Consider the following 11,871-nt stretch of genomic DNA (forward strand, 5'->3'; position numbering starts at 1 on the left):
CTCTTGATTTCAGCTTGCTTCAGGCTATGTGCTGACAGAGGGAGCCTGCTTGGGATTCTCTCTCTCTCTACCCCTCCCCCACTCACATGGACTCACTCTCTCTCTCAAAATAAATAAACGTAAAAATAAAATAAAACTAGGATCTTAGTTTGTAAGATACCAACTATAATAAAGTGTTAATGATAAAATAAGAAGTAAATCTGATACAAGTACTTTAAATCAGCAAGTAAAAAACAACTAACCAATACCGGTTTTAGTTAAATCAACACTAACAATTAGGGTTTCAAAGCAATCTGATGGGAAGGCAAATCAGGATCTGAAAATTAACCAACCAAATTAGATAATGTATATCACAATCTGTAAAACAGAAGAGAAAACTCAGGAAATAGTGTCTAATACTCAACCACCAAAATTGCAGCAAAAAGCATAAATGTCTCCCTGCTGAATAAAACAAGCCATTCCCTTAGTGATTCTCAACCCTGGCAGCACATTAGAACCACCTGGGTGAAAGAGGATTTTAAAAAGATGCTCAAGCCCCACTATCTAGATCAATTAAATCAGAATCCCTAGGAACTGGCCTGGACCATCACTACTTTTATTTTACTTAAAAAAATTTTTTTTAATCACTACTTTAAAAAAATTCCCCAGATGGTTCTAATGTGCAGTCTCAGTTGAAACCACAGCTCTCTGAGGGTTTCATAACCCTTTGTAGTACCCCAGAACTTTCTTACAGTCTAGTGAAGCCTGTGGGCTCTTTCTCATAAGTGTTCTTTTTTTCCCCCCCCAAAGTAGGTACTACACCCAACATGGGGCTTGAATGCACAACATCAGAAGTTGTTTCCTCTACAGACTGAGCCAACCAGGCGCCCCTCTTAAGAATAATGTTCTTAAATACACAAAATAAACAGATACCTCAAAGGAAACCAATTACATTGAAATATAATTACTGAAATATTTTTAAACAAAGTTTTACACGATAACAGACACAACACATTAAATAAGATCTAGCAGTCAGTCTAATGATAAGGGCAACAATATTTGGAATATTTATGTCCAATTACAGCTGTTGCTAACACTGCTAATGTAAAGGTATCTTGCCTACATTCATAAGGAAAGGCTCAATTTCAGTTAGACATTAGTAAAAACAAAGAGTTTTCCATACAACTTCATAGAATCCCTACAATTCTATCCAGACACCTGGGGGATGGGGTTACAATGGACTAAGAACCGATGCAAATGATGTTGAAGATCAGATGTAAAAAAGTTTTTGAGCATCTACAATGTAAAGCATTAATCATTCTTTGTTAATAACCCCATTTCATAACAAGAAATATAAACTACATGAATCTACCCAAAGTCTAGTTAGAATCTGACAGAACCATAGCTCAGCTCTTTTCAGACTGTTACACCCCTAAATATTTTCCTCTTGCCAAGGATGCAGTTAAATGTTCATAAAATAATTTACATAGATAATTCTCAATCAACTATATTAATTAACAAGAAAGCTACCGAAAATAGCCAAGAATATAGTCTAGTAGTTTTGCGCAATAGATAGCGCATTGGACTTCTAGTACTTTGGGCCACATTTAATTCCTACAATAAAAAGTCATTCATCATCATGAACCAGTTAGGTGGCCAAAGGCACAATATTTTTGTTCTCTGGCCTGGGCATATTTCCATACGGCAAAGGAAAATTGAACAGTTTTCTACTATCCACAAGGAGACTGGACCTCCACAAGGAATGGAATTGTGTTACTATTTCCTAAATCTTTTGCCCAAAGGAATAGGTCACTTTAAGAAAACTTAGGACAAGTTTCCAGTGCTCACTTGTAATGGAATGAGTTCAGAACTCAGCTTGCTTAGTGTAGCAAAAGAACAGGTGTCCCATAGTTACATGGCCCCAAAATTTATTACTATAAGAAACTCTATTACAAATCCAGCTTTTGCCTTTGGAATAAACTACAATCCTATTACCATTCTTTAAGAATGGTAATGGGCAGTGGGATGGAACCCCAATAAGCAGAACAAAAGATGGACTAGTTCCCAAGGCATGCACATTACCAATGATACCAGAACTTTGAGAACTCCTTTGATAGGCAAAATTTTAAAAATCAGAAAAATCACACAATTGTATGGAGTATATGGAGATACATACCAACACATACTATTTCAAATGGGTACAAAACCCAGAAAAATTATGAACTAGATGATAGATTTTTTTGTATAGGGACAAGATGTTACTCAGGAACTGTCTCTAGCATCTGTTCTATGAACTGTTTTTCTAGTAGTAGCATACTGCTAAAATTAACAACTTATTTTCTTTGGTTACAACAGTAACCAATTTACAACTGGCTAAAAGTCTGAAGGCAGGGTAAATCCATTATGTGTTCAATCTTAAAATTTTCTTTAATAATGGCTTTTTGGAGACATAATCATATATAATTCACTCATTTAATATATACAATTCACAATAAGTTTTTTAAAACATTTTATCACCCAACAAGAACTATACCCATTAGTCATTACAATTTCCCAATCCCCTAGTCCTAAGCAACCACCAAACTATTTTCAGTCTCCATAAATGTGCGTGTATTTCATGTGAATGAGATTACATAACGTGTTTCTGACTTGCATTTTGAGTGTTTTCAAAGTTCGTGTTTTATCACGTATCAGTACTTTCCTCTCTAATGCCAAATATTTCATTGTATGGATAATCCCACATTCTGTTTATCAGTGACGGCCATTTGGATTGTTTCCAGTTAAAAAAAATTATTTTGCGGAGGCGCCTGGGTGGTTCAATCAGTTAAGCATCTGATTCAGCTCAGGTCATGATCTTGCGGTTTGCGCATTCGAGCCCTGTTTCAGGCTCTGTGCTGACTGCTCAGAGCTTGGAGCCTGCTTTGAATTCTGTCTCCCTCTCTCTCTACCCCTCCCCCCATTCGTTTTCTCTCTCTCAAAAGTAAATAAACATTAAAAAAAATTAATATAGAAGGATTTTTTTAGGTTTATTTATTTTGAAAGAGCCCGTATGAATGAAGGGCAGAGAGGAGAGAGAATCCCAAGCAGGTTCTGCACTGACAGCAGGGTTCGATCCCATGAACCATGAGATCATGACCTGAACCAAAACCAAGGGTCGGACACTTTACCAACTGAGCCACCCAGGTGCCCCGGATTGTTTCCAGTTTTTGAGTAGAGTTCATTTTGTGTTTTGTTATTCTTAGAGATACATGTATACACACACACATACACATACATACACACACACACACTCCTACAGGTAATATTGTTAGGTTATATGGGAATTCTATTTTTAACATTTTGAAGAACTGTCAGACTGTTTTCCAAAGTGATTGAACCATTTTACATTCCCACCAACAGTGTATGAGGGTTCCAATTTCTCCACAACGTCACCAACAGTTGTCTTTCGATGATTATAACCATCCTACTGGGTATGAAGTGGTAACTCATGGTGGTTTTGATATACATTTCTCTGATGGTGAACCAAGTTCAGCATTTTTTGATGTTCTTATTGCCCATTTGCCTTATCGGCCTACCCAGATTCTTTGCCCATTTTTAACTGGGCTATCTTTTTATTGTTGAATTGCAAGAGTCTTTTGTATATTATAGCTACAAATCCCGTATTAGATACCAGATTTACAAAAATGTTCTCCTGTTAGGTGAGTGTTTTCACTTTCCATGCTTAACCTTTTGTTTGTCATGTGAAGCTAACCCAGAGAAAGAGAACTTGACAAGACACCATGCACTTTCAATGGTCCTCAAACTTTTTGTAAAGCCTTAGTTTGCATTCTTAAAAATCGAAGATCCAAAGAAAAAATTTTTACATGTGGGTTATATCAATATTATCATTAAAAATTAAAATGGAAAAAATTTGTTAATTCACTTTAAAATAAAACAATTTTATTTAAAAATATTTTCCAAAACAAAAAAATAATTAGTGGAAATAATGGCGGTTTTATGTTTTTGTGATTCTTTAATGTCTGGCTGAATAGAAGACATTATCTGCTTCAGCTTTCAGTCTATTGCAATATATTGTTTTGGATGAAATATGACTATGTAACTACAGTTATGAAGTACATGACTACGTATGTAGTTGGAAAAGGGAAAAGCACTTTTAATACCATTTTTGAATCATTGGTAGTCTCTGAGAAACTAAATTAAGCTTTACTAAAACTGCAAACCAGTTTCTATATGGCAGCTTAACTAATTAAGGAGGTTGGATAATTGGGGATGGAAGGGGGGGAAATGACAAACACGATTAACGGTTGAAAGAATAAAGTAATCTAATTTCTTCCTTCCATTCCCACCAGAAGTAGAAATATAACTTTCACAGGGGAAAAAAAGGGAAGGGGGGATAGGTCTCCTTCAAATAGCTATTTTCATGGTAAATAGGAAGGGTGTTATGCTAGAGGTCATACCAACATTCAATTAAAATGGAGACCAATGAAAATTTAATCCACCTGATAATTATCATAAGTACGGGGAGAAGGTGGTAAAATTAAAAAGATTTAAACCTATGTAAATATCTCTTGACCATGACCAACAGAACTAGAGGATGAGTCTCAAATACAGTTCTGTAATGAGTATTTTCCACTAATAAGGGTAATGGCTAAATACAGTAGAGGGAGGAAAATTTTTGTAAAATAGTATCAAACTAACCATCCTCAAATAATCTGCAATATTTTTCTCCACTTATTTTATCAAGAGTGTACTGGGGCGCCTGGGTGGCTCAGCTGGTTAAGCGTCCGACTTCAGCTCAGGTCACGGTCTCGAGGTTCGTGAGTTCGAGCCCCGCGTCAGGCTCTGGGCTGATGGCTCAGAGCCTGGAGCCTGCTTCGGATTCTGTGTCTCCCTCTTTCTCTGCCCCTCCCCCGTTCATGTTCTGTCTCTCTCTGTCTCAAAAATAAATAAACGTTAAAAAAAATTTTATTTTATCAAGAGTGTATTCAAAAACAACTTTTAAGGGGCGCCTGGGTGGCTCAGTCGGTTAAGTGTCCGACTTCGGCTCAGGTCATGATCTCAGAGTCTGTGGGTTCGAGCCCTGCATCGGGCTCCATGCTGACAGTTCAGAGCCTGGAGCCTGTTTCAGATTCTGTGTCTCCCTCTTTCTCTGACCCTCCCTGTTCATGCTCTCTCTGTCTCAAAAATAAATAAATGTTAAAAAAAAAAATTAAAAAACAAAAAAACCACAACTTTTAAGGTTCAGGTATCTTTAACCCATAAGTGGTTTGCAAACTTTCATTTACATAAAAATCACCTGTGGTACCTGTTTCAAATGAAGATTCTCAGCCTCACTAACAGAATCTGTTATACTAAGTCTGAAATTGGGGTGTAGGTACCTATACTTGAATAAAGCACCATTAAGTAATTATGATTCAATGGACGATGAACTCCGTTTGGAGAAATACTATCTAATCTACGTGTCCTGTAATACATTTTTCGAAATGTTGTTTCCTTAAAAATAAAGTGGCATCAGACCTAAGTCATTCCATTTTTTTCCTAAGACATAATAAAGATGCATGGACTATACTATCTATATGAAGTCTTAATTCTCCCTTGGCAGTTAACCTTTATTTATAATTAAAAATAGACTAGAGTAACCCTTTGCAAGACTATCTGCAAGTAGTAACCAAGAAGATTCATACGCCTAGACAATGAAGCAGTTTATATGACAGGTGATGTTAGGACTGATTGCCAGCTTACTCCTGTGTGCCTTTACCAGTGCAATGGAACTCTACCAGATTTTTGGTATCCTGCATATAATCCCTTCAATCCTTCCAAAGACTAAAAATCTAAGAAACATGTAAACAATTCAAAACTTAAGAAAAAGTAGGCTAAAGATTATTGGCCCAAATGACACATATCACATTTCCTTATTAAATTTGCCTATTCATTCCCTAGGAAACAGATGCAAACTACAAATAAAAAATTGAGTCTTTTAGAATTTAAAAAATGTAGCTTTAGACCAAATGTAGCCAAGATATTAATTCTCTAGATTAAGTAAAATGTTAGAAAAACATCAATTAAGAAATAGTTTTGTCCTTCTGGCTTTAAGTATTTACTGATTATAAGCTATCCACTAATCTAAAAATTTACTAACTCAAATTCCCCTTCCTTTTTTTAAAAATACATTTTAAAGAGAAAGAGAGAGAGAGAGTGCATGCGCTAGAGTGTGGGAGACTGACGGAGAGAGAGAGCATCTCAAGCAGGCACCACGCACAGAATGGAGCCCAATGAATGCAGGGCTCAATTCGACAGACCCTGGGATCACGACCTGAGATGAAATCAAGAGTTGGATGCTCAAGTGACTGAGCCACCCAGGCGCCCCAAATCTCTTTTTACATCAATTCTCACACCATTACCAACTGTCCAGCAAAACAAAAAGACTCAAATTCACAGCAAGGTCTTGGCTAAAGAGAAATAAAGATTTAGAGACAATGGTAGAAAAGCTCAAAACTAAGAATTGTGTTTGGCAATGGTCCACTTAATAGGTACAAACATCTGAACACAGATTTTGCAACTCTGGGAAGTCTATCTGGGATGTAAACTATACTCCCTGAAACGCCTATATTCTTAATGTTGAAGGAATGCAATCTTTCTTAACACAGCACCTTTCTGTTGTACTTCTAAAGAAAACCAATACTTCCGTAAATACAGATCAATCTCACTTAGGAACAATGACTGCCAACTATGGTATTCTACATAGTCGAAATATTCACAATAAAGACGAATTCAATTTTAGCTGCCCAAACTGTTATACTAAGTAACACAACACGAGGGAGGAAAGTAAGAAAGACTATTACAGAAAGATTGTTAAAAACAGAAAAGAATAATTGGGCCCAAGAACACATCATCTAATACACATACCTGGCCTTTCCCCCTCCCTATTCCTAACTGCCGCCCACATCCACTTTGGCTTTGAAATTGTCCTGGTGCTATCATTACCTTTCAACCACTGGTAAGTATTAATGGTACTCAGCAAAGCCCTAAACAAGGTTTCAGGCTTCAACACTTGTATATATTTCATCTTTCTTCCTTCATTAATAAAGCAAAACAAGGATTAATCTTTTTAATTACTACTGGTAATTATGCTTCTTCAAGTCATGCAATTTTTCCAAAGTGAGGATCATTTTGTTTATATTATAGGCCTTCCTAATTCTAGGTAGGTTATAGATTGTTTTAAAAGTGAAGTCTTATTTCTATTTTTTTTTTAACATTTATTTTTGAGACAGAGCGCAAGTGGGAGACACAGAATCTGAAGCAGGCTCCTGGCTCTGAGCAGTCAGCAAAGACCCCAACGTGGGGCTCAAACTCACTGTGAGAGATCATGACCTGAGCCAGTCAGACACTTAACCCACTGAGCCACAAAGGTGCCTCGTGTCTTATTTCTAAAAGACGAGTGTAGAAACAGAATTTTAAGGATTTAAAGGTTCATATGAATTGGCCTGGCTGAGAACATCTCTCTCCATCCTCTTATCTAATAAAACTTTAGGAACCACCACTTTTACACCCAAAATATTTTACTCTGTATTATTTGTCCATCTGTCCTCCCAAGATTAAACTCTTTGAGAATTTGTACTGTATTGCACAGAGCCTAACTGCAAAATTCATCCATTCATTTATCAAACACCTTTAAATATCAAAGAGAATTTCCTAGATTCCTAGATGCAAGGATGAATAAATAAGGCCACCCCTTCAACTCAGGCCTAAACCCAGTGGAGGAACTCTAAACAATAGCTAAATGCTGTAAGGGTAGTGCACAAAGTAAAATGAAGCTAAGAAAGAATGAGATAAAAAACTGAACCAAGCAGTGAAAAAAAACATATGCAAGACAAAAAAAGAGCCATAATTCCACACAGGAACTAGATGTGTTTTCATTAGGGAAGGGGGGGGAGGGGACTTACAAACAAAGTTTTGTCACCACGGAACTGGCAAAAAACGGTAATCAAGAATACCCATGAAAACTGCTAAGGTAATTTAAATAGCTCTCTATATGCAAAATGGAACTTTCTCACAAGAGTTAAAAAAAAAACAAAACAGAAACAAAAACCAATAAACCTTAGCAGCGATTTTGCTTGTCTACAGTCATTTTCCTCCATCAAAGGGAAATCTAGAGATTCAGTACCAAGAAAGAAATGACCATGCATAGTTTTGAATAACTAAGGTATCAGGTTTATTCAAAAAAACTTTTTTTTGCGCTTCAATGCTAAAAGGGTAAAAGAAATCTACACCTCCTATCTTGCCAGATTCTTTGTCCATCACATCTCTTGGCATCTTTCTAAAGCAAATGCACAATTCAGAGTGGCTTTGATTTTTTCTTACTAGTCTTCAGCTTTGTTTGGTTTCTTTTTCTTGTCTATCATTTTAGGTACTCTCTTTTCCTATAAATATTCACTGACCAGTTAGAAGGTTACTGAAGAACACAACATCAACCCACAAATTACTAATTGCAAAGGGGAAAATAATCCTTCACAAGGAAGAAACCCAGCAGTCATCACCCTACCTAAAGCAAACTAGTTGATTTGTATTGTCAACAAGGTCACTATTGAAGGTATCATTTAATTACCACTTCAGTTAAAGTTGAATAGTACAATCTCTGGGATTTGCCTGAAAGCAATGAGGATGGGGAGAGTAAGTGAAAGTATGGGGGAAAAAAGATTAAGTCATCAGTTACAGCTCTACAATAGAAACATCATTCGTTACACTATTTTTTTGCACGTTTGAAATGTTATCATTACAAACTAAAAGAAAAGATAGTATGTGTTTTAGGTTGATGAAAGAAAGATACAGGAGCCACCATAAAGGTTGGGACAAGTTGAGCATCAAAAAGAAAAATAGCTATCGCTTATTTTTTTCTTTTAATATTTATTTTGAGAGAGACAGACAGAGACAGAAATGGTGCATGTGAGGGAAAGGCAGAGAGAGGGAGACTGAGGATCTGAAGCAGGCTCTGCGCTAACAGCAGCAAGCCTGTTGTGGGGCTCGAACTCATGAACCACAAGGTCATGACCTGAGTCAGATACTTAACCCAATGAGCCACCCAGCTGCCTCACTGCTTAACACAGTAGATACAGAGAAACCCATGAATCCATAGTGATCTCTTTTATAAAGAAAAACAAAGAAATTTCTTCTTTACAGAAAAGTATGAGCCAGTCAGTAAAGACATAAGAGAATTTTCAAAACACCATTTGCCACCTCCAATATAATAACTGATTTATTCAAGAATTATCAATTGACGACAAATAATAACTAGTTAAAAGGTTACTGAGGAACACAATACCAACGCACAGATTACTAACTGCAAAGGGGAAAATAATCCTTCACAATGAAGAAAGCCAACAGTCATCACCCTATCCAAATAAACCTATCCATCACTAATAGTGGAACAACCTAGCATGAAGTGCTTTCTAACATAACACTCTAAGTTACTCTACCCAAAAATATTTAACCCAAATATTACCAAAGCTCTCAGTTTAGACCTAACCACACACAATTTTCAGGAAATAACACAAGATGAAGGGAAAAGTTAAACAACACACACAAAAATCAAATCAACTCAGAAAATTAGAAGTTTTACTAGAAAATTGTCCTGGGTTCCTCAAACAATAACCCTGGGGAGAAAAATGGGGGAGACTATTCAAGAGACGTTAACTAAATGATGCCTGTAAATCCAGATAGATTCTGCCTTAAAAAAAGGAAAAGAAACCCTACGAAACATATTCTTGGGACAACTGGGGAAATTTGAACACAGACTGGGCTTTAGAAATGATAGTATTACTATTAATTTTCTTAGGTGAGAAAATGGTATGGTCGTTAAATAACTGCATCAATGTCCTTACATAAAAGAATGCTGAAATACATGAGGCTGAAATATGTGTTGGCTTACTTTCAAATAAATATGTATGGAGAGATACAGCAAGTATGGCAAAATGGTTAACAACTGTTGACTGTGGGTGAAGAACTATGTTGCAGGCATTCATTGCACTTTTCTTTCAACTTTTCTCTATGTACTAAACTTCACACTAGAACTTTAGGGTTAATTTTTTTTCTGTAAGTTTTAACCATCTCTGCCATTTAAAACACCACATATCTGAAATATTCGAAGTCATGACATTGCAGTGTCTACAATTTTAGATAAACGAAAGAATTAACAAATTCTGGAAATTTTCAATGAAACCTTAGGAGATCACTCCTTGACTTTCAGGTGACAAACTATTAGCCCAGAAAAATGGTAGGTATACATAAACAGATCTGATAGAATTTTGAGACTTTTCATTCTTGGGCATTCTGACAACATGTAAAATACAAGCACAGAAGATTTCAGTACTGAAATCAGTCAACAAGCAAACACAAAATTTAATTTAGGAAGCTTTTCCCGACCTAATGAAATTTACAATCATACAGACTATTCAAGAGGAACTGCAATTTTGCCTCATCTCTGTTAACCTCCAAGAACAGCCTCTACCTTCTAAGCTGGGGACTTAAAAAAACAAAAACCTAAGTGTAGTTCGTTACCATGGCAACGGGAAATTTCAGGAAATTGAGACCCTGTAGGCTAGCTTGCCTCCATTTTAAAAACTATTTACCTGAACATACCATCACTTTAAGTCGAAAAACAAATTGAATGGCATCTTTCATAAAATACCAGTTTCCTCTTTCAAACTAAAAGGTAAATACTACCCTACAAAATTCTGAATTAAGAGCAAAAGAAACAAATTATTTATTTAAATGTCTGAATTTTAAAATATTTACATGTCACTTATGTCCAGTACTAAAGCAGATGCGTTTATTCACAGTGGCCAAAACAGACTCATTTCCGATTTATCAAATTCTGCATTATGTGTCGGTTGAAAACCGAAAATGAAATGTGGACAGAGAAAGAAAAAAAAAGAAAACCACAAAATTCCCCAAGTCTCTGCATAACCATGCTCTTACTCCTAGACTGCTTCCTTCTTCATTCGCTCTGGCAAGACACTATTTCTCCAGATGAGTTTCATCTCAAATTATTTTTCAAACTGGTAACCTATTTCTGCGTATATCGGAGAGGGGGAGGAGGAAACATTGACAAGTTTTTCGAGAACAGCGAATACACGTTAAAATAATCAATTCCCAAACACCCTAACATCAAAACAAAATGTTATCAAAGGAAGGCATCCCACAGGAGTAGTCCCACGAACCTAAACAGGACGAAGCAGCTTCCTGGCTATTGTCTACATCAAGTATTTGTTCACATTAACGCCTAAGACAGAGAAGCCAAAAAATAACTTCAAATCTCAGTCAGCTCTTGCTCCCCATTCCCGCCATTCTTCTGTACCCGGTCCTCTGGGTTCATTAGACCCCGATTCCTTCCTCAGGCGAACATGGCTGGAGTACTCGGACGAACAGAGACGTGGAGAGAAGAGGTCGCCACGAGGCCCCACCACTCTCTTTCCTCACCTGCTCCGGGGCTCCGTCTCCTGACATGGCCTCAGCTGATTAGAAAGTGAGAACTGGCCCGCGATGCGAAGCTAGAAAAGAAAAATTAAACTAAAAGCCACCCAAGCCAGTAAAGTTACCCCCAGCCCAGCGGAGCCAGACCGCCAACACGAATCGCCACCGCCCACTCAGATATGAATTAAAATGGCTGCGCCCCTGCTGGCCGAGGAGAGAGGTGTGGCTTCTGCATTAACTTCCGGGGCAGTGGGAGGGGTTAAAAGCTCAACTCCCCAGTTACTTGGCCGCGCAGAAGCAAAGAGAACCAGAGGTGGGCCCAAAGCCTGCGCTGACGTCACGACTCCGGGTTTAGGGAAACTGTTGTTGAGCTGGCTACAACCGGCTGGGAGGCGGGAATCTGGTTAGCCTGGAGGTTTGCGC

General features: G+C 37.3%; 1 protein-coding gene across 1 annotated transcript in view; it reads right to left on the minus strand.

Moving 5' to 3' along the window:
• CSTF3 (cleavage stimulation factor subunit 3) overlaps positions 1–11,645 on the minus strand; it is a 72,039-nt gene extending 60,394 nt beyond the window's left edge. Inside the window, exon 1 of the mRNA XM_047070216.1 lies at positions 11,455–11,645. Within this exon, the coding sequence (XP_046926172.1) occupies positions 11,455–11,481 (27 nt within the window). The 5' untranslated portion in view covers positions 11,482–11,645. The remainder of the gene's footprint in view (positions 1–11,454) is intronic.
• Positions 11,646–11,871: the final 226 nt, after the last annotated feature.

Source organism: Lynx rufus, unplaced genomic scaffold (genome assembly GCF_022079265.1).
Source record: "Lynx rufus isolate CCGP_SWC_20201006 ecotype Redwood Valley unplaced genomic scaffold, mLynRuf1.p SCAF_9, whole genome shotgun sequence".
Classification (NCBI taxonomy): Eukaryota; Metazoa; Chordata; class Mammalia; order Carnivora; family Felidae; genus Lynx; species Lynx rufus.